Source organism: Onychomys torridus, chromosome 7 (genome assembly GCF_903995425.1).
Source record: "Onychomys torridus chromosome 7, mOncTor1.1, whole genome shotgun sequence".
NCBI lineage: Eukaryota > Metazoa > Chordata > Mammalia > Rodentia > Cricetidae > Onychomys > Onychomys torridus.
Genome location: NC_050449.1, coordinates 55,939,081 through 55,961,262, shown reverse-complemented (window position 1 = coordinate 55,961,262; position 22,182 = coordinate 55,939,081). Strand labels below are relative to the sequence as shown.

Genomic DNA, 22,182 nt, shown 5'->3' with positions numbered 1-22,182 from the left:
CCCTACTACTGTCATTGTCCTCAGCCTTTGTGACCCAGCCTACTGACCTCCAGGGCTGAGTGAAATGAGTTTGGACAGTCGGGACACCATCATGTGTGACTGGCTTGCTGTACCACATGTCATTATCATTGGTAGTGAGAGGACCCTACCTTCTTTCTATAATATTGTTGGGCATGTGGACAATAAACAGGAAAGTTGGGAACATCCTCCTGCTGGGCTCTGTCAGAGAGACCGTCTCAGCAAGCAGCCAGCCCCCTAGAGGCCCCATTTCTTGGTGGCTGCATCCGCTCTCATCCCTCCAGGAAGGAGAGATCGCTTGCTCCCTGCCTCTCTCACTCTCCAGTGCCCTGCCCAGCTCCTTCATGAACAGTCAGCCTAAACTCGCCTCTGTCCGTCCCTTGCAGATGTCCTGGCGACCGCAGTACCGCAGTTCCAAGTTCCGGAACGTGTACGGGAAGGTGGCCAACCGGGAGCACTGCTTTGATGGGATCCCCATCACCAAGAACGTCCATGACAACCACTTCTGCGCTGTCAATGCCCGCTTCCTGGCCATAGTCACCGAGAGTGCGGGAGGTGGCTCCTTCCTTGTCATCCCCCTGGAGCAGGTAGGTGGCCCTGGTTTCCCTGAGACCCTGAAGGAGGATGGGGCCGGACCTGGGAGGCCTGAGATTCTGTTTTCTGTGCATCTAGATAGATCCCTGCCTGGAGGATTGGAACACACCTGTCTCTAGGGCCAGCTTGGCTTCTGCCATCGCGGTGTCCTTTTGGTATAGAGCAGGAGGGAAGCAGAGACAGTTGTGGGTACCTTGGGATCTGCAAAAAACCTGTGCACTTAGGAAACCGCCCTCTGCTGCGCGGCCCTGGTGCCCACTTCCCGTCTGGAGGCTTTGGCCCCGGGGCTGCTGACGTGACTGCCGCAGGTTAAGCCCACAAAGCTTACTGCTGCGATTTTGATGGCAAAGCCATTCAGGCACAGTCCCAGGAGGCCCGTGGGAGGTCACGAGCCTCAGGCAAAGTGCTTGCTGTCAGTTTCGCTTGTTTATGCCTGAGCTCCTCTTCCCCGCCTGACTCATCCCGGCTCCAGGGAGGAGGCGCTCATAGAAGGAAACGGGTTCTAGAGAGGCAGTCAGCTGGTCCAAGGGACAGTTTCCAGGATTTCCTCCCACGGAGGAGGCGCAGCTTTGGGGACTGTGTAGGACACATCCTCCTTCCCACCACAGGACCAGCTAGTGTGGTCCTGAGGAAGGGCCGAGGAGTGACTCAGGCACCTGCAAGCCGGAGGCTTTCCTCCTGCGTGTCTTGTGTTTCTCTGTGCTGATAACGCAGGGGTAAGCTCCTCTCCCTGCACTGGTCACATGGCTCAAGTGGCCACAGACACGCGTGTTGTCTAGGAGCCGCACGGCAGAGTATGTTGGTGACGAGGGTCGTTTGTGAGCCACACGGTAGCGATGGTTGTTGTTTCCTTGGTGAAGTTGGCAGTTTTGCGCACGGACCTCTGAAACACCGCTTGCCTTTTTTCCAAACCCTCAACTCCCTGCCATGGGGCAAGATCAGCCCTGTGCACCCCGGGCTGGGTGAGCTGCCTGCGCCATGTCATGTTTACTTCATGACTTACACAAGTCAACAGCAAAAGTCCTAGATGGTTTAAACGGGAAGAGGCAAGGGGAAGGGAAGAGGAAGAGAAAGGGAGCCTGGCAGGAAGTGTGAGTCTATGATCCCAGCACTTGGGAGGTTGGAGCAGGTACTCACCTGAGATTTTTCTCAAAGGAAGGAAAAAAGAAAGGAGGTAAAATGAGAAGATGGCTGGTATATCAGGAAAAAGCAGAAAGCATTTTAAAAGGTTTTAATATTAATTTTTAAATTATATTTACTTTGTGTGTGTATGTATTGTGATGCGTATGTATGTGTGGTGTGAACATGTGTGTGTGTGTGTGGTGTGTGCATAGTGTTTGGTGTGTATGTGTGGTGTGTGCATGTGTGTATATGTGTGTATTATGTGGTGTGGGTGGGTGTGGGGGTGTGTGTACATGTGTAGTGTGTGCATGTGTGCATGTATATATGTGTGTGTGGTATGTGTGTGTGTGGTGTGTGCAGTGTGTATGTGGGTTTTGCAGTGTGTGTGTATGTAGTATGTGCAGTGTATGTGCCTGTGTGTGGTATATGTGTATGTGTGTATGTATGTGGTGTATGTTTTGTATGTATATGTGTGTGGTATGTGTATATGCATGTGTTTATATGTGTACATATGTGTATGATGGGAAGGTAGGATATGTGCTATGGTGCATGTCTGAGGATAGCTTTCAGAAGCCAGTTCCTCCCCTCTACTGTGTGGGTCCCGTGTACAGCACTCAGGTCATCAAGGATTGGCAGCCCCTTTATCCACGGAGCCATCTCACTGGCAGCGGAACATTTTTAAAATCATGCTGTGTGGAAAGGCGTGATATGTCAAAGCATCTCCCCAAACACCAGGAAATGATTGATACAATAGAATATATTTGCAAACAGCTAAGTCCCTGTACTGCAATGATGTGCCTACACAAAACTAAAAGGAAACACATGCTTGAGCAGAATATTGTCAGTGTGTAATAAGTGAAGGCTTGTGTTCTGGAACATGGGGGTCCCAGAGAAATCAGTACAAAAGAAAAGTGGACAAAAGACCTGCATAGGCCATTCACAGAAGACATAACATTTAATAGAGAACTCCCAGGACTGTGGAATGTGGAGCACAGGTGTGAGATGGAGGGAGGAAGGGAGCTAGGCGCCACCTGTTCACCTCTGAACACATGGACAGACGGGCAGACGAAGTCCACCTCAGGCATCAGCCCAGTTGTCTTCAGGTGTATTTAAAAAGTTAGCAGATGGGTGTGGTGGCACAGTGCTGTGATCTCAGCAAGAGGAAGCAGAGTTATCCCACCATTGCCTTTGGGCTATGTATCAAGTTCTAGGTCAGCCAGGACTATAGCAAGACTGTCTTTAAAATCAAAAAGGACATCAGACATGGTGACACACGTCTAAGGCATGTCTTACGTGAGCTACACAGAGGGACCCTGTCTCTAACAGATGCACACACTCAAATGTCTGCAGCTTTTCTTTAATTATTTTGAGAAAGGGTTTCACTACCTATAGCTCTGGCAGGGCTGGAACTCGCTGTGTGGACCAGGCTAATTTTGAACTCACATTGATCCGGGAGGTAATGGTGCACATCTTTAGTCCCAGCACTCGGGAGGCAGAGCCAGGCTCTGTGAGTTCGAGGCCAGCTGGACTACAGAATGATTTCTAGGACAGGCACTAAAACTACACAGAGAAACCCTGTCTCGGGAAAGAAAGAAAAAAAAGGTGTGCACAGTCATGCCCAGCTTATTCGAAGCATTTTAAACTCCAGGGTTATTTAAAAAACAAAACAAAACAAAACAACAACAACAAAAAAACCTTCTCTGTAAAGTTGTGTCTTAGCCACTGTTCTATTGCTCTGAAGAAACACAAGGCCATGCTTATAAAAGAAAGCATTTAATTGGGGACTTGCTTATAGTTCCAGAGGCTTGTTGTTATCATCATGGCAAGGAGCATGATTGGCAGGCAGAAGTGGTGCTGGAGAAGCATCTGAGAGCCACCCTTATCTACAAGCAGAGTGAGAGAACTGGACTTAGCATGGGCTTTTGAAACCTCAAAACCCATCCCCAGTGACACACTTCCCCCACTAAGGCCACACCTGATCCTTCTAATCCTATTAAAGAGTTCTACTCCCTGGTAACTAAGCATTCAAATATATGAGCTTATGGGGCCATTCCTAGTCAAACTATCACAAATTGCTTAAAAGCTTTTAAATTTTGTACTCTATACAGAGAAGTTGCCCTCCCTGGAAACACACTCACTCTCTCTCTCTCTCTCTCTCTCTCTCTCTCTCTCTCTCTCTTTCTCTCTCCCAACTTCATTTGTTCACATCCCTGAGGTCCCACTCACATGGAGTGGGTACCCTGATTGACAGGTGTGATGTAATAGTGAAAATTTGCATGCGCCCTGCAGGCCCGTCATGGAGAAAACAGGTGGCATGGCTCCCTTTCCTTGGGTTCTGTGGTCATCAAGACAGGCCCTGTTCAGTACAGTCTCCGGATCACTTTCCTCACTTCCGGATGATGAAGAATTCTAAAGGGCTTTTGTTCACTTAAATTATATCTGTCATCACAGCATGTTCATCACAAACATGAAATCATCTTGGGCTGGGGATGTAGCTCAGTTGGTAGGGCAATTGCTTAGCATTCATGAAGCCCTGGCCACCATGCTGCACAGATCAAGTATAGTGGCTCATGGCTCAGGATTGTAGTTCTCCTAGTTCCTTTTTTTTCTTCCTTTTTCTGGAGCTGAGGACTGAACCCAGGGCCTTGCACTTGCTGGACAAGTGCTCTACCACTGAGCTAAATCCCCAACCCCTCTCCTAGTTCTTAGGAGGTAGAGGCAGGAGGATCAGAAGTTCAAGGATTCTCTGCAATGTAGTGAGTTTGAGGCTATCCTGGGCTATATGAGACCCTGTCTTTAAAAATAAAACCTCGCCAGGCGGTGGTGGCACATGCCTTTCATCCCAGCACGTGGGAGGCAGAGCCAGGTGGATCTCTGTGAGTTCAAGGCCAGCCTGGTCTACAGAGGGAGATCCAGGGGAGGCTCCAAAGCTACACAGAGAAACCCTGTCTTGGACAAAAACCAAAAATAAATAAATAAATAAATAAATAAATAAAATCTTTAAAATATGTATCAATGAATTAAAGTAATAGCAAACTTATTTCACATACTCCAGGGAAACATATTTTTATGAAAAATACTATTTTAGTGAGAAATGGTATTTTCTAAAGCCCCAAAGTTAATGAGGGTTTAAAGATGGGTCCGGGGAGAAGAGTGCCCACCTAGCATGCAGAAGGCTCTTGGCTGGATTCCCAGCGCTGACAAAAAGAAGAGAATGACAAGAACAGCATTGTTTTCCACTTTTCAAATCCCTTTTACTATTCCCTGGCTTGACAGAGGACAGCTGCACTTGCACATCTGCTTCTGCATTCAGCCTCTGGCAGTATCGCCCGAGAAGTTGCTTTGAAAAATACCATATACTCATGAGATTGGATAAGCAGGGATGGAGGGTGAGCTGTGCCCAAAGTAGTTTTGATCCCATGATTCCCTGGACTATAGGAGACCCTCTCAAAAGATGTTTCTCCAGGAAAGGTAGGCCCTGTCCTCATAAACTGCAGACAGCTGTAATGGCAGGAATGAATTCAGTCTTACATAATCTTCTCAGAATTCAGGGAGCCATCTCCATCTTCCGTGCGGAGAAACTGAGGCTTCAGAGACAACAGGAGCTAGATCTGAGGTCAGCTTCCAGGCCAGGACAGGCATTGACTAAAGCCCGCTCTCCTACATCTGTTCCCACAGCTGGCAGTACTGTGCTGCTGACAGACAGGTCCTTTTGGCTCTGGGTGGGGTTCAGAGGAGTGGCCCGTCTTCCCGGCTCTTGCTCAGCCTCTGCTGTGGTGGCCATCGCCTGATGTTTTCCTAGTTAACATGCAGCTTCCAGCTCCCGCCTCTCAGGAGTGGAATGTTAAGTTGCAGATGGGCAAGCAGTCAGCGCCCTGATTGCCTGGCACGGCTGGCGGGCCCTTATGAATATTACAGAAGCCAGGCGCTGTGCCCAGCACCTATTAGCCACCCGGTGCCCCACCCCTTTCTTCCTGCACTCCCCAGGGTCCACCAAACCCCTAGAAGACCAGGGCTGGAAGCAGAGGCCCTTGCCAGTTACTAAGTGGCAGCTGGTGGGCAGGAAGGACCCTAGCCTGATGTCAAGTGTCTAGCTCCTTCCCACAGCCAAGAAGAACTGTACAGTCATCACCTGGGAACTTTCTGAGAGTGTAACACCCTGTGAAAATGCAGTCACCCCCTGCCTTTACAGAGGAAGAGACAGAAGCACCAAGAAATCCACTCCCCAAGACAGCACAGCACACAAGGTGCACAGCTAGACTCTAAAGCCCCAGCTCTCCCGGATGCCTGCCTAGTTACCACACAGAGGGTTAGAAAGCGGCGCTTCTGCAGGCATGCCCCGTGTTACTGTGACTGGAATACAGAGCAAATGCTGCCTGGCTCTGCAGAAGCCACTGAGCAGAAACAGGAAGTGAATCTTATAGCTGCACTGGCTAGCCGGAGAGCCAGCAGTTGAGGAAGCCAGAGGACTCTGGTCCCCAAATCTGAACACACCTTTCCATTTCATCACCAGTTCGTATATCCTACACCAGAACAGAGGCAGTCAGTCACTCATTCCAAGATTTGGTTGTGTCCCTCTGGGCATGTTCTCAGCCTCGTCTCCGAGTCTCTCTCCTTATCTCTTCCTTTGTATTTCCCTCAGTATTGTCTCCCTGGGAAGTGGGGATTTCCAAATATCCAAGCCCACTGAGTCACATTTCTCCTGAGCTGTTTTCAGTGTGTATGTGCAGGTTCCTTCCGGCAATGTGAGGTAGAGATGTGACCTTATAGAATACAAATGTCCCTGTCACTGTTACTCTAGGGAGATTCTGCCACATGCTAGCCAGAGGTGAGGAGACCAGGTTGGGGAATGAAGCAATGGTGGCCCTTGTCAAAGAGAGACGGGGAAGGAAGGGGTCCTGGAGAGGAAGCCAGACAACCTAACTTCATTCCTTCAGCCTTCGTGCAAGGGCGGGAGCCTTAGCACCATGCTGGGAATCCTAGATCCATGTGCCACCAGGTCTGATCTTCCGAAGGCCCCATGGGCATTACCATGCGGGTCATGCATCTGGCTCAAGCCTCAACTCTATCAGATAGATGAGCATTTGAGTTCAAGTATCTAGTGCTTCCACTAGTGGAAGAAAAATGACAGAGTGTGATTGCACCCTCCATGTCCTGGAGCATCTGGCCGACATACTCTCAGCTGCTGTTCGTCTCTGGGTGGGGTCAAACCCACAGCTTCCCTGCCTTTTGCCCATCATGCCATGCAGATGGTCTTGGCTTACAGGAAACACATTGCATAACCTATGACCTGGGTCTCGCTGGCCCAAGTCAGCTTAGAGCTAGTTATGCAACCTGATATTCCTGCCTCTACCTCCCAAGTGCTGAGGTTACCAACAGCACACTGCACCTGGCTCCATGGCCATCTCTTGACTTTTCTTTGTCTCTGATCCCTGGAGGAAGCACATATCCACCAGGCAGTCTGAGGAGAGCAGAGCTCTGGGAGCAGTAGTTCAGGATGGTGACTGGGACCCAGGCTCCGGGAGCAGACATCCTGTTCCAATCTCTGTCATGATCCTCAGGTGCTGTGTGACCTCTGGAGTCACTTAACCTTGCTATGCCCTGGTTTTTCTAGCCACAAACTGATACGGTTGGACTCCATGATCTGTAGAACTCACTGTAGCTCTTACATTTCTGTCCCTTGCTAACACCATTTTATTCAGAAATGTCCTCACCAGTGTTTCAAGTTGGTGCTGTACAGGAGACAAAGATGGCTGCTCCCTCTCAAGATCCATCTCAAATGCCAGCTCTGTGAAACCTTTGCCAGCCCCAAACCTTGCTACAGATAGTCTATGTCTCCTCTGCTAGAGCACTTACCTGCTTCCTTATTGGCCATATGGTTATACCATCTACCCATTCACGCATCCATCCATCTATCCATTCACCCATCCACCCTCCCACTCATCCATCCATCCACCCACCCATCTATCCATCCATCCACTCATCCATGCATCCATTCATCTATCCACTCACCCATCCACCCATCCACTCACCCATCCATCCACCCACCCATCTATCCACACACAGCCATCCATCCCTCCATCCAAGAGCCATTCAACAAATGCTGATTGAGCCCCCACCAGCCTTCAGTCACAGCTCCTGCCCAGGGGTGGTGGCACATGACTTTAATCCCACCATTCGAAAGGCAGGCAGATCTCTGTGAGTCTGAGGCCAACCTGGTCTACACAGTGAGCTCCAGCCCTGCCAAGTCTACATAGTAAGACCCTGCCAAAAGCAAAAGCAAGAAAAAAAACAAGTTCCTACACCAGGATGGAAATAAACAAGACCTTATCCACATGAGTTCACAGTCATATTGGCCGCCTGGGTGGTGAGGGCATGTCTAGTTTGCACAGTGGCAAAAGAAAGATCAGCTACAGATGGCTTCACACCTGGCATCTGGGACGACCTGAGACTTGTCCCAGAGGCATGGTCCCTCTCTTCCCTTACAGACAGCCTAGCCTGCTGACCCAGCAGCAGCGTTCACTAAGGAGTCAAGTTCAAAAATCACTTAGCCAGACAATTCCATGGCTCATAGCATGGTAGGATGCCCAGCCTAGAGGACTTCGGGGAAGTCAGCTTTCCTGCCACCCCACTCGCCTCTAAAATCAGCTCTGAACTACTTCCTATTTAGACAGCTCCCTCGCCAGCCTCCCCTTTCTCCTAGGGAATTCAGAGAGCTTTTCTAAACCCATTTTTCCATCTTTCCTCAGTTATCCTTTGTTCTTCAAGCCCGGCTTCCACTCGATGCAATTTGCATCTCAAAGCCCGTGACAGGCTGAGTAGAGTAGGTGACTCTGGCAAAGGGGGAGACTCAGGCTGTGAGCGAGAACACCACCAGAACTCCCAACTCCATTCCATTTGTCTGAGGCCTGAGATCGACAGTCTTGCTTTGTGGTTTTCCCTTTTTTGGAAGAACAGATTCTTATTTTTGGAAAAAAGGTGAAGACAAACCCTTCCTTGGAGATGGGAATGTCTCGAATTCATTTGATTTTCAAAGTTAAGAGATGAGGTACTCTGTGATTTGGGGGGTCTCTAAACTGGGAATGCAGCATCGCTGGTGGGTATTCGGGGGGGGGGGAGGCTGAGAATTCATCTGTGGAGCTGGCCCCTGCCCCCAGAGGGGCTTCCCATCATTCCACCAACGTCTAGAAACAATAGCACCAGGTTTCCTGGACCAGGAACCTGCAGTGCTGAATCCGGTCGTGAATGGATGCCCCCTCGGCACTGCACTGCAAAAGCCCTTTGTTAGTCTGATCTGCTCCCCGTTTTCTGAGGCATTTGGGGGTCATAGCCCAACCCCTAGTTGTACAACCCTAGCCACGTTGCCTCAGTTTCCCCGTGTGTGAAACCCTAATGGTCCCTGTTTCTCGGGGTGTTGCGGTGATTAAATGAGGTGCTCCATAAAATGCCTGCCACAGTCTGCTCCACAGCATGTGCTCAATTGACCAGGAGCCACAGTGATATTAAGGCCTTCTGGTCATCCCGCTTTCTCAGCAACGGCCACTAAAGCCTGCAGCCAGCAAAAGGGAGGCCTGTCTGGAACAGTCCCCTGGGACCCCTGTCCGTGAGCACTCACCTTTCCAGAGGAGAAGCACACACACAAGTGAAACCAGTTTTGTCCGAAGGGGAGTTGCAGGGAGGGTGTTGAAGGCTCCAGGGTCATGGCTGCTGCGGCTGGGTGCTGGAAATGGAAGCTTTGGGGAGCCTGGTGGTGCCCCTGCCAGCTTCCCTGAGGAGGGGTTGGCTGCCTGGAAATGTGGGACTCCCTCAGGCCAGAGCTTCCATGGTGTTGTAGGATAAACTCCAGGTGGGTGGGAGAAACAGGGTAGGGCCAGGGCCTCTCTGAACCCAGCTGGTGTGGATGGAGACCAACCCTCCCGGAAACTGAGTTGGAGATTCTGTGTGCTGAGCTGGCCTGGTGCCACAGGGTCTACCCCGTGCCACCTCGCAGAGTCCCAGTCCTAGGTTGAGGCAGATACACAAGTCAGAAGGGACCCGATGGTCACCTATCTAAGGGCCTCACAACTGGGACAAGTTCTGACCCCTAAGAGATGTGTTGTGAACCATCTGACACGGTGTGTCTGCCCCTTCCCAGGAATTCCGCCCTTGGTCACTTCTGAGTTCTAAGTCTCTCTACAAAGGTGATGAGGACAATAGCTCCTTCCCCAGGGAATGTGCACTGGAGCCCCAGAGGAGTTGCTGATGAAATTCCAGCTGGCAGTGAAATGTGCCACGTGGGGTAGCCATACCCAAGCTCCTGGGAGAGGGAGACCGAAAACAGCACCCACCCCTCCACCTGAGCCTGGGCGTTTCCAGCTCTACCTCCCAGAGCTTAAAGAAACAAGTGTCACAGGATGTGCAGGAGTAGGGAGGGACTGAACCGCCTCTCAGGGCCCACTGGGCTCCAGAGGCCTCAGCAGGACTCCTACACTGCTCCTCCTCTGTCTAAGGAACTATGGCTCCTCAGAACCCCCAGACCTGGGCTAGCCCTTGGGGCACTGTTCATTTCTGGATGTCCCTCCTCCTCCCTGCCCCCCATTTCCATCCCAAGGCTTTTAAAGTCATCTTGACTTGTAGGGAAGAAGAATGGGTCACTGCATCCATAGCCTCTCAGAACACAGGCTGCTGGCTCTGCGGATCCGCTCACACTCACAGAGTGTTCCTGCTTCTCTTCTGCCTCCCTCCCCCCCAAAGCTGTACTCATCAAAGACCTTGATTTTAGTTGCTAAGCAACCTGTGTCTAAATTTCCAAGTAGGTCTTCAGGTGAATGCAGAAGGAGGAAGTCAGGGGGAAGCAGTGTTTAAAACTGCAGTCTATGTGTGGAGACACCAGGGCCCTGAGCGGGTGAGAGACTTGGTAGAGGCTGTATGGCTAGTGTGTGTGTGTGTGTGTGTGTGTGTGTGTGTGTGTGTGTGTGTGTGTGTGTTTGTCCACACACACGCATGTCAGAGGTTGATATCAGGTATCGTATTCAATTGCTTTTCAAAAAAAAAATTTTTTTTTTTTTGAGACAGGCTCCAATTGTCTAGTTAGCAAGACAGTTTCCTCTCTAGCCCTGGGATTATAGGATCACACCACCACACCTAGTGGTTACATGGACAGTGGGGCTTGAACTTGGGTCCTAACGCTTTAAGAACTGACTCATTTCCCCAGCTAAGAGAGGCAGGCAGCCCCGGGTGGCACAGGCGTTCCAGGGACCTGCCTTATGAAGTGCTGGCTTCCTCAACAGGAAGGCGGCATGCCCAGTGGGAATCAGGCACAGACCCCTTGGGCATTCAAAAAAAATTACAGGTCCCTCCTTAGAACAAAGTCGATAAGAGCATAAACCAGATGAACAGAGGAAACGGGTTCCATGACAGCAGCCGTTACATGTGTGCCAGCCCTATGAACATGCGGGGTGGAGCTTTAACTGTAGTGTGCTCAGGACTTCAAACTAGCAGGGAGAGGCAGGGGCATAGCTCAGCGGCAAAGTGCTTGCCTGGTGTTTGTGAGGCCTTAGGTCCAATCCCTAACACTGCTGACAAGAAGAAGGGAGGGAGGGAGGGAAGGAAGGGGAGGCAGGGAGGGAGGGAGGGAGGGAGGGAAGGGGAGGGAGGGAGGGAGGGAAGGGGAGGGAGGGAAGGAGGGAGGGAGGGAGGGAAGGGGAGGGAGGGAAGGAGGGAGGGAGGGAAGGGGAGGGAGGGAGAAAGAGAGTAGTGGGTAGCACAGACAGTATTTTGAAGCCATAGAAGAATATGACCTGGATATCTCACACTGCCTATTAATGAAAGCACTACTGGCTCTGCTAAACCCACGGGGCTTTGTTCCTTATATTTATAAACAAAGAATGGGTGAGACTTAAGGAGCATGCTTAAGAAAATACAATTTTCCTCAAAAAACTCATGGGCCTCACTTCGGAGTGTGTGGACACACCTGGGCTAAAGGCCCCAGAAACAGAATCTCAGACAGGAAATCACTCAATAACACAGGGACGGGCAGAGCTGCCCTAGATGAAGGCCTGGCTGGTTTGAGTGTCCCACACCCGGGGAGTGTCCCAAATCCAGAGCTTATCTAGCGCAGTCGGGAAGGTTGCCCTCTCTGACAGGTTCTTTGGAGCCTTGGTCAAGTCCTTTGTCTCTTCCGGGCTTCTGTTCCCCTCATCTGTAAAGTGAGCTGTTGAGCAGTGGTCCTCCAAGGTCTTGGTCTTGCGGTCTCTGACATCAGGGAGTCTGCATTCCTCCTACCCCAAGAGACAAAGCCCCAGAGCATGGGTGTGTGGGCACCCTGGACGGCTGAGCAGGAACAGCTGGGGCCAGCCTGGCTGGCTCCCAATTGTTCAAGGGAGTGGAGGAGGGCTAGATAGGGGCCTCCAAAGCGACAGCTGGGTGAGCCTGGCTGGGGGCCTGGGCCACGCCTGCCATCTGGGCCTCCTTCCTGCCTTCCCTGCAGGGCAATGGGGGTGTGGACCAGGCCAGGGCCAGACTGCAGCCTGGAGGAGGGAAGTACCAGCCTGCTGGCTCCTGGAGGTTAACATGTCCCCTGCCCTTTCTCATCCAAGTCTCATACAATTCTGGAGAGGAGGGGACCCACAGTCCCAGGTCCAGTTAGCCCACATTGTCAGAGGACAGCTTGCAGGAATTGGTTCTCTCCTTCAGCTGTGTGGGTACCAGGGACCTAACGCAAGTTGTCAGGCTTGGCTGCAAGTGCCTCTATCTGCTCTGGATCTTTCTCCCTTTGCGTGCCCCTTCCCTACTAGGATTCACCTACAGAAACTCCACCACCTGGGACCCCATCTACTCATACACAAGCCCCTGTTCCAGACACCAGATCCTGCATGCAGCTGAAACCTCAAAAACGAAGCTACTCAGATCCTTCATGGGGGCAATCGGCATGTTGGCATGATCAGTGTCTTCCCCCAAGATTTACACACACACACACACACACACACACACACACACACACACACACACACACGAAGGGGGAGAGAGAGAGAGAGAGAGAGAGAGAGAGAGAGAGAGAGAGAGAGAGATTGGGGGAGCAATTCACACGCAGGAACGCAGACACACACAGTTTTCTACTCAAGTTTTTTTTTGTGTGGACTGGCAAGGTGGGTCAGCAGGTAAAGGGATTTGGTTCCCAAATCTGACAACTTGAGTTCAATCCCTGGGACCCATATGATAGAAGAAGAGAACTGTGATTCCAGAAAGCTATCTCCTGCCCTCACACTATAGTGTGGATGGGGGGAGAGGACAGGGCGGGAAGATATTCCAGAAGATCAGCTCTCTCCTGGCAGCTGGTGGGAACTCCCTTTCTTCACTGCTTCCCTTCCTCAGTTCCTCCCCAGCGGATTCTCCTGGCAGAATTCCAAAGACGGGGAAGTGGCCTGAGAAGATCCTTCTAGCTTCCCTGAGTGAACTCCGGATGGCTTGTGAGGAGAGGGGGGATGCAGGCATGGAGTGAGTGTGCTGGTGTTGGAGGATGAGGGAGACACAGACAAGCTCTGGGCCTCTCCCAGCCCTGCGAGGGACAAGGGGCTTTCCAGTGGTTCCAACCTCTTGACACTGAGACACAACATGGCCATCCAAAAAGGTTCACATTCAAGTTGTCCAGTAGAGTTACATAAAAATTAAATCATGAAAGACACCTTCATAATGTTTTAAGCAAGTTTATAAGTTTGTCTGCATTCAGAGTCACTCTTGGCTGCATGGGGATCCAATTTGATCACACTTGATAGACTACTGCCATCACCCTGAGTAAAATTACTCAGAAAAGTTAGGAAAGAAAGTGCAATGCTGGGTTGGTGACTCTGTGGATAAAAGTTTGTTGTGCAAACATTGGGACCTGAGTTCGAATTTCCAGCACCTGCATAAAAAAAGCCAGGTATAACCAGGGTCACATATAACCATCGCACTTGGAGGGCCGGAGACAGGATTTCTGGGATTTGCTGTCTGCCAACCCAGATCCAGGTTCAGTGACAGACCCTGTCTCATGGTGACAAATGGAGAGTGGCAGAGGAGGATACCCAACATCCTCTTCTGGCCTCTGTTTGTGCAGCATCACATATATGTACACATATCATACACACACACACACCATACCCACTTAATACACTTGCATACATACATACACAAACAATATACATAGGTAGATGGATGGATGGATGGATGGATGGATGGATGGATGGATGGATGGACGGATGGACGGATGGACAGATAAGGAGGATGATTGATAGGTAGGTATGTAGATGGACGGGTGGATGGATGGGTGGATGAATGGATAAGAACACACATGGGTTTTAGTCAGGATGTGGGATTGGTGACCATGCTGCCAGAAACTATGGCAAGACTGTAGCTGAATTGGTGGCCCTCAACTCTTGCTCCCGAGGAAGATGATGCCCTTCTCAGCTGAGGCAAACACTGCCCTTATTGAGGGAGTCTTGCTTGGCTCCCTGTCCCCAGCATAACCAACAAAAATAGCCCTTTTTCTGTCCAGGGTCACTTGTTACTTTGAAGTCCCCAAGGCTCCCTGCTTCTGGTCCAACCCCCTCTTGGCTCCGCCCCCTGCCTCTCCTGTCCTGGCTCCAGCCCAGAGACTAGCTCTCCTGGGCTTCCCTACTACCATGTCCTCTCCTGCCCATTCCGGGCCAGCTTGCTTCTTCCCACTGTGTCCCCTCCACGTTAGGAATGTAGAGCTCAGCCTACCTCCACCCTACTGTCCTGCTATGCTCAGCCACACTGAGCCAAAGATGCTAGTTCTTTGAGGCTGCTGCTCCACCAGACCATCCTTCCTCCAGGACAGCCAGGCTGGGCTGGGACGCCAGGCAGTCCTGTTGGAAGGAGACCTTTAGTGGCTGAGTGTGCTGCAGACCGTTGACGGTGGTCTAGGTGTGTCTGGTGATAGGGCTTTAGATTGCAGACCCCAGGTCAGTGAGGAGATCTGCAAGCTCTGCGAACAGGGCAGGGTTTCCTGCAGACCCTACTCCATCCACAACCACTCCCTCAGGGACAAACAGCCTCTTGGGGGGTCAGCAAATTGGAGTCTGGAAGCCAGGTTTGCACTGGGCTTGGCTCCTTGCTCCCTCTCAGCCTCATTGTGCCTCATCTGTGGCATGGGGCCATGCACTGAAGACAGCTGGTAAAGGAAGACAGGGTTGGCTCTGGGCTGTGCAGAAGGAAGATGGGAGGGGGGGAGGGTCGGCAGAGCAGTAAATAGTATGTGTGGCCATAAAGGACATTGGTGGTGAGTCTTAGAACACCGACTCAGCCACTTCCTAGCCCAGTTAGAACCAGAGCCTTAGCTTTCCGTGTGTGTGTGTGTGTGTGTGTGTGTGTGTGTGTGTGTGTGTGTGACTGTGTGTGCGCATGTGTGTGTGTATATTTGTGTACTTTAAGTTGACATCTAATGTGTCCCCCTTACTTACTGAATATGGGGCTCCCCAGTTCAGGTAGGCTGGCTGACCATTAAGCTCCAGGGATCCACCTGTCTCCACCTCCCAGAGCTGGGATTGCAAGTAGCTACTGCCTGACTTTTTTGTGGGTTCTGGGGGATGGGATTTGGGTTATAACTCTTGGGTAGAAAGCACATTACTGACTGAGCCCTCTCCCTCAGTCCTGTCTCTCCTCTTCTGTCTGAGACTGGGTCTCCCTGTGTAGCCCTGCCTGACCATAAGCATGCTCTGATTCTCCTGCCTCTGCCTCCAAGTGCCAGAGTTAGAGACATCAGCCACCATGAGTGGCTAGTTTGTTTTCTTATTTACAAACCAGAAGCCAATAAATCCTACCTTGCAGGGCTTTGAGGGATGATTAGCACGCATCTATTGAGGGTTCTCATGGGCCCAGGGCTGGTAGAATCGGGATGGTTCTCACCAGATAGTCATAGCAACCCTAACAAGGGCCCCTATTTCATAGGTGAGAAAACTAGGCACTGAGAACTTGGGCCACTTACCTAAAGTCACCCAGGCAGACAGTGACAAGGCCAGAATAGAATGGGAGATGTGAGCCAGCTAGTGAACATAGTACCTGGCACTCAGCGAGTCCCCATCTGAGAGATGGCCTGGGCCATCTGCCACTCCAAGGGTCCATCTGCAGACACAGGTCTGACAGTAGGGAGAAGCCAGGGAACTCCAAGAGATCAGAGACCCTTCTGGATCTTGGCAAGCCAGTCAAGATGCAAACAAGAAAGAAAACATACGCTATGACTGTTTCCAACCATGATGGTATGGTAGAAACTGGGGGTATTGGGGGTGGCTATGAGGTGAGTGGGTCAGGGAGGCCTCTTTTGATGCAAAGGTGCCAGGCATGCAGTAGGATCAAGAATGTCTTAGGAAGAGACACATGAACTGAGGCAGGAGAAAGGCCCATAGAGGTAGAGCCCCAAGGGTGAGCATACACAGTCCATGAGGCAGGCAGAGGCTAAAGGTCTGCTAAGGCTTTGGATTTTCTTTTATGAGCCATGAGAAGCCACCGGAGGGTTTCAAGTTCAAGTTGGCATCTTACTTGAACAATGGAAACCATGTAATAATACATCTCTCAGATTTTGAAGTGGGACTTCCTATTCATGAACCCTCAGCTAAGGTGAAAGTTGTCCATGGCCTTTGTCTCTCAGGTCCTAACTGGGTGGGGTTTTGTTGTTGAGAATGGGTCTCGGGTAGTCCAGCCTGGCCTTGAACTCATAGACAGCCAAGGATGACCTTGAACATCGAATCCTCCTGCCTCTACCTCCCTATCCTATAATGGGATTATGGGCATGTACCACTTTACTCAGTTCTGGGGTTAAACCCCGGGCTTCTTGAATGCCAGGCTTATACACTTTACCAAATGAACTGCATCACACCGTGGTGTTTACATCTACAGGGGCCTCCACTTCCCTGAAAATGGTCAACTTCCCAATGGGAACCACACGCACCCCCTCTGGCCCAGGCAGATTCAGAAACAGGAGGCCAGAGTGTGGTAGATCTTCTGGGGAGGGGAGATGCGGAACTAGTAGTCTCTCTGAGAGAAATGCAATACTTTGCATAAACACAGGCGGGGCCACAGCCAGGGAACCAACCAGGTGACTCCATCTTGGTGACCCACTTGACCCTGGGCCCCAGTCTCGTGAAGAGCAGTGTGTGAGGCTGCCTCTGGATTAGCTGTGATGTGTGCTTCTGAGCTTGAAGAAGAAACCCAAATTTACTGGAGAAACCATTCTTAGGGCAGGCTTGGGCTCATCAGAGAAACCCCTGACAGTTTCCAGGTAACAAAGATTTTGTTTAGAGCCGCCAAGATAGCTCAGCAGGTAAAGGTGCCCGCCTGCCACCAAGCCTGAAAAACTTGAGTTTGACTGGGACTCACACGGTAGAAGGAAAGAACCCCCTCTCCAAAGCTGTCTTTGCCTTGGAAAGGGCTGACCTGCCTCCTAATGAAACCTTGAACAGTGCAGCTGCTGCCCTCTGCTGGTGAAACTGCAGTAGCACAGCCTCCTTGTTATAACTGTGACCCTCCCTGGTAACCACCCCTTGAGTGTCTGTAATGGGGAATGACCACAGGTCTTGCCCCTAGGTATTGAATGTGTGCCCTCCGTCAATCAGAGGGCTAGCCCACCTCTCCTGTGACCAAGTGATGCAGATTGTCCTCTGTCCTGCTAGTACCCACCTGGGGAGTAATGGAAGGCAGAGGCAGAAAAAAATCTCATGTTCAAGGCCAGCCTGGGAGAGAGGGACTGTGGGGATAGCGGATCCAAAGCATCCATGTAAAACTAAAGGTGACAGCATGTATCTGCAGTCCCAGTGGCCCGACTGTAAGGGGTTTGTCCTTAATCACGTCATCATCCTGGGACAAGGGCCAGCCTAAAAAGCGGCGGACCCTCTGTGCCCCCCCCTTCTCTCTTTCTGCCCTCCGCACGGTCTCTCTGTCTCTGTCTCTCTTTCTCTCTCTCTCTCCCTCCCTCCTTCTCTCAATAAAGCTCTAAAGGGGTAACCATGGCTCTGGAAAGCTGCAGGTGGGCTAGCCTGGCTTTCACACTGTAGAACTAGAAGGGGCTGGAAGGATACCTCAGTGGTTAAGATGGACAGATGGCTCAGTGGTTAAGAGCAATTGCTGCTTTTGCAAAGGACCTGATTTTTGGTTCCTGACACCCATGTCAGGCAAATCACAACCCCCATATCTCCAACTCCTGGGCTTCTGACATCCTCTTCTGGCCTCCACAGGCACACACAGACACATACATAAAAATACATCTTAAAAAAATAAAAATAAACAAAAACAAAAAAGCACAAGGTATTGTCACACATACTCTTAAAGCAAGCATGTCTCTATGAGCTCTGAGCCAGCCAGAGTTACGTAGTGTGGTGGTTTGAATGAGATGACCCAAATAAGTCTTGGACGTTTCAATTATTTGGTCTCCCGTTGGTGTCTGTTTAGGGAGGATTAGGAGCCGGGTCTTTGCTAGAGGAAGTGTGTCACTGAGGGCGGGCCTTGAGGTTTTAAAGGACTCTTGGCTTTTGCCATTCTGAGTTAGTTCCCTCTGACTCCTGCTTCAGAAGATGCGGGCTCTTCTACCTCCTGGCGCACGCCTTTGCTCCACCAAATGGACTTCAATTCTGAAGCTATACGCCCAACTAAATGCTTTCCTTTTTAAGTTGCCTTGGTCATGGCGTTTTATCACAGCAATGGAAACGTAACCAATATACATTCATAGTAAGATCTTGTCTCAACAACAACAAACCAACCAACAAAAAGAAGTTCCATTGTCCCAAATAACGTGGAAGGTGAAGACCTCTAACCTCCACACGTGCGCTGTGGCACGTACTCGCTGTCACTCAAGCTGGCTCCTCCCACTGTGGCTGCCTTAGCAACCGGTAAGTCTGGAGCCACGAGGCGGAGCGCTAAAGGAATGAATCTCGGTGGTAGAGTTTCTGGTCTCAGCCGACTTGAGTCCTTTTTACAAAGCAGCAAGGTTAGGAAAGGCGGTGATCTCGTCCCTCCCATTCATTCCAGCCTGCCCCAGGGCTGAAGTGCTTGCTACGTGGCTCTCAGCTCCCTGAGCCGTGCAGTAATTGGGAAATAGAGCAGAAGGTAATGTGGAGAAAGCAGCCGTCCTCGCGGAAAGCTGCTAATCTAGCAGGGCCCGGGGAGTTTGTATCCCCCCCCCCCCCCCCTGCAGTGTGCTCTGAATCCCCCTTCTAGTCAGTGTTTCAAGATCGGTCAGCCAATCTTGGACCTCTGTGACTTGAACAAGCCTGTGCCCCTTCACCCTTCCTTGGGGAGGCTCCCAGATCGCCTTCACTTCCTCAAGCTCCTCCCCAACAGCGCCGGGTATCCTGGGATCTGCAAGGACTGGGGACTAGGAGGAAACGAAGTCACAGGGTCCAGTTTCAGCTCCACCATTTACTTACAGTGTGACCTTGAGCAGGTCCCCCCCCCCCCATCCTTTGGAGCCTCAAGTCTCCTGTGCCTAATGTTAGGGAGATAACACCTCCCCCAAGAGGAGGGTGAAACCTCAATAAGATGTGTATACGCTTGTTTGTAAACCTTCCATGCAAGATGGCTAGTGGAATAATGCAGAATTCTAGTCCCCAGACATCTTCACTTGGAATTCTGCCTCTCTCCTGTGACTTTGGGAAGTCACACAAACAGTTAAGAGGTTAGAGAAACAGCTTGGCACTTCACAGTGTGGACTCCGGCAGAGGATGGAGTGTGATTTCCAGCACCCACACAGGGTGGCTTCCTGCGGCCTGTGACTCCAGCTCCAGGGAAGCTGATGTCCTCTTCTGGTATGGCTTACCCTGGAAGAGAACTTTCTCCACTATACCCGCTGAGCACCTACTATGTACAAGGCACCATGGGAAGTGCTGGGGACCCTGCAATGACAAAAATAGGAAAAAGGGGTGGGAAAAGAAAAACAGCCCAGCCTTCCTGGGGCCTACATTTGAATGAGGGAAACAGATAATAAAATAAGGCACTCACAGAGAAGGGCCATAAGAGGAGGAGGAAAAATAAATTAGGGAGAAGCATGGGAGTTCGGGTGAAGGGGACCTGATTGGCTCAGTCTGAATTAAATATTCATCCTGATCCAGTCAGCTGTGTGTATGTGTGAGAGGGTGGGAGGCCAGAGACCAAGAAGTGTGATTGGCTTGGCTTTAATTAGCCGCTCATTCTGATCCAGTTTGCTTAGTGTGTATGTATGTGAGCACACTGAGCATGGCCCCGACTACAAGCTAAATGCAGCCGCTAGTCTCTGCATCTAGCATGGGGAAGAAAGCTAGAGCTGAGCCAGTCCTTCCATTCCCTCTCCATCTCCTTCCTCTTCCTCTGCTCCCTTTCCACCTTCAAGTCTCGGGACAATGACTAAAGGCATTTCTGAGGTAGGAGGGTAAGGGTTAGCTCCAGTAGCTGGGATAGCCACCATCCATGAGCCCTGCAGCACCAGCTGCCTCCATTCTGCCCACTGTTTGTGGGCACCCATCAGAGACAGAACTGGAATCTAACACCCCAGTGCCTGTGGCTGCCTCTGAGTGGGTGAATACATAGGAACCCTGGAGATGGGTTTCAAGTGCTTCTGCCCTGAGACCCACAGTCAGTGGGCATGGAGGTGGCTCAGGATGTTTTATACATCTGTGACTGCAGGACCATGACCTTGGCAGGCCTCACATCTTTGCCATCACACCCTCCCTCCCTGGACTGGTGTTGCTCACCTTCTCTTCCTTCCGTTTTCTGAAGGCACTGCTGCTCCTCTCACTCCCAGGAGCCCCTCAAGGTGTCCTGCACCCCATGAGCCTGAACAGAGACCTCAGAAGTTACTCAGCACAGCTTTCTGCAGACAGTGCAGAGACAGCTCAGGCATCAGCAGGAGCAAAGGCCCTGGGGCTGCCAGGAAAGATGCTGAGGCCAGATCCCAGGGCTCCGGGGATTTGCCTGGAGAGACAAAGCTTGTTTAGGGAATGGAGACACAGCTCAGTTGGTTGAGTTCCTGCTTCTCAGCACAAAGCCCCGGGACCAACAACCAGGAGTACGTAAACTAGGTGTGGTGGTGCACACCTGTAATAGAAGCCCCAAGGTGGCCACAGAGGCGTGGGGCATGAGTCAAGGCAGCTGAAGAATGAAAATATCCTCTACATCAGGAAGTGGGGGATTCCTGACTCCCTAAATATCGTAAAGGTGGCTATGTAGTGCACAGAAAATGCCAGGTGCAGTGCAAGGTGAAAGTCACAGATGGACCCACATGGGGTCCACGCCGACTAGTTTAGAAGCCAGCTCGAGTGCTGAAGAGACAGCTCAGAGAGAGCTTGCTGCCAAGTTGGAAGACCTGAGTTCAATCCCTGGAACCAGCTTGGTGGAAGGAAAAGACTGACTCCTGAAAGTCGGCTTCTGATGTCTACATGTGCACCCTATGCTCACTAAATAAAAATTTATATACATATAGATATTATATGTGAGATTTTATATATATATATATATATATATATATATATATATATATATATATAATCAGCTGGAATTCTCTTGAGGGTCGGGTGGCCCTGAAGGAAGGAAGGGCTAATGTTCAGCTGTTCAGCCTTGGTGGGGATTAATTCCACAAGGCCTCTGTGGGGCTTAGGGATGGCTCAGAAGCTAACAGCAATCAGAGCTCTCTGGACCCCATGCCGCCAGGCTGACGCCGAAACTCCATCTCATTCGCCCACTTATGTCTCCTGCCCACAACTCTCTGAATATTAGGCTTGGACAGGACTCCATGAATGAATAGGAATGTCTGCCAGGGAGGCAGAAGGACCACGGTGGCGATTTCACCCAGTCTGATTGCCCTTTCTTTAAACCTTGACTTTTCACTCTGAGACCAAAAAGGCAAAAACTCAGGCAGGGATACACAGCTATGGAGCCACAGGGGGGAGATGAACAGTCCTTGTCACCTGCTGCTGTTGTCCAGTTGTGACTGTGGCTTGGAAATGCTCCTGAGTGGGCTAGCCTACAACTACACTAGATGAACTGAACAGGCTGCATGTGATAGGAAGATCTTCTGGTCACCTGCTCCTCTCCTCTCCTCTTCCTGGCTCTGATGAGTTATGGAGGAAGAGAACTATAGACATGGCTGACACAGAAGACCTGGCAGGCCCTCTGAGAGATGTTTCTGTACCACAGATGCCCGGCCTCACTGGAGACTGATCTAGAGGGTGGCTCCTGACTGGTGTCATCCATGCCGCATCTCTGTCTAGGTCTCTCCCACTGCACAGCCTCTCTGGAGCAGGTACAGTGTCCAGGAAAAAGCCAGAATGACTAAGGCCTGTGCCTTATTTCAGGTTTCTATTGGTGTGATAAAACACTATGACCGCTGGGCGCAGTTTTAATCCCAGCACTGAGGAGGCAGAGCCAGGTAGATCTCTGTGAGTTCGAGGCCAGCCTGGTCTACAGAGCGAGATCCAGGACAGGCATCAAAACTACATGGAGAAACTCTGT

At 50.9% G+C, this 22,182-nt stretch overlaps 1 protein-coding gene across 3 annotated transcripts in view; it reads left to right on the top strand.

The window, feature by feature from the left end:
• Coro2b (coronin 2B) overlaps positions 1-22,182 on the top strand; it is a 106,083-nt gene that overhangs the window by 47,425 nt on the left and 36,476 nt on the right. For all 3 annotated transcript variants that reach the window (XM_036192165.1, XM_036192164.1, XM_036192163.1), the window contains exon 2: positions 405-605. In XM_036192165.1, coding sequence (XP_036048058.1) covers positions 405-605 — 201 coding nt within the window. The remainder of the gene's footprint in view (positions 1-404; positions 606-22,182) is intronic.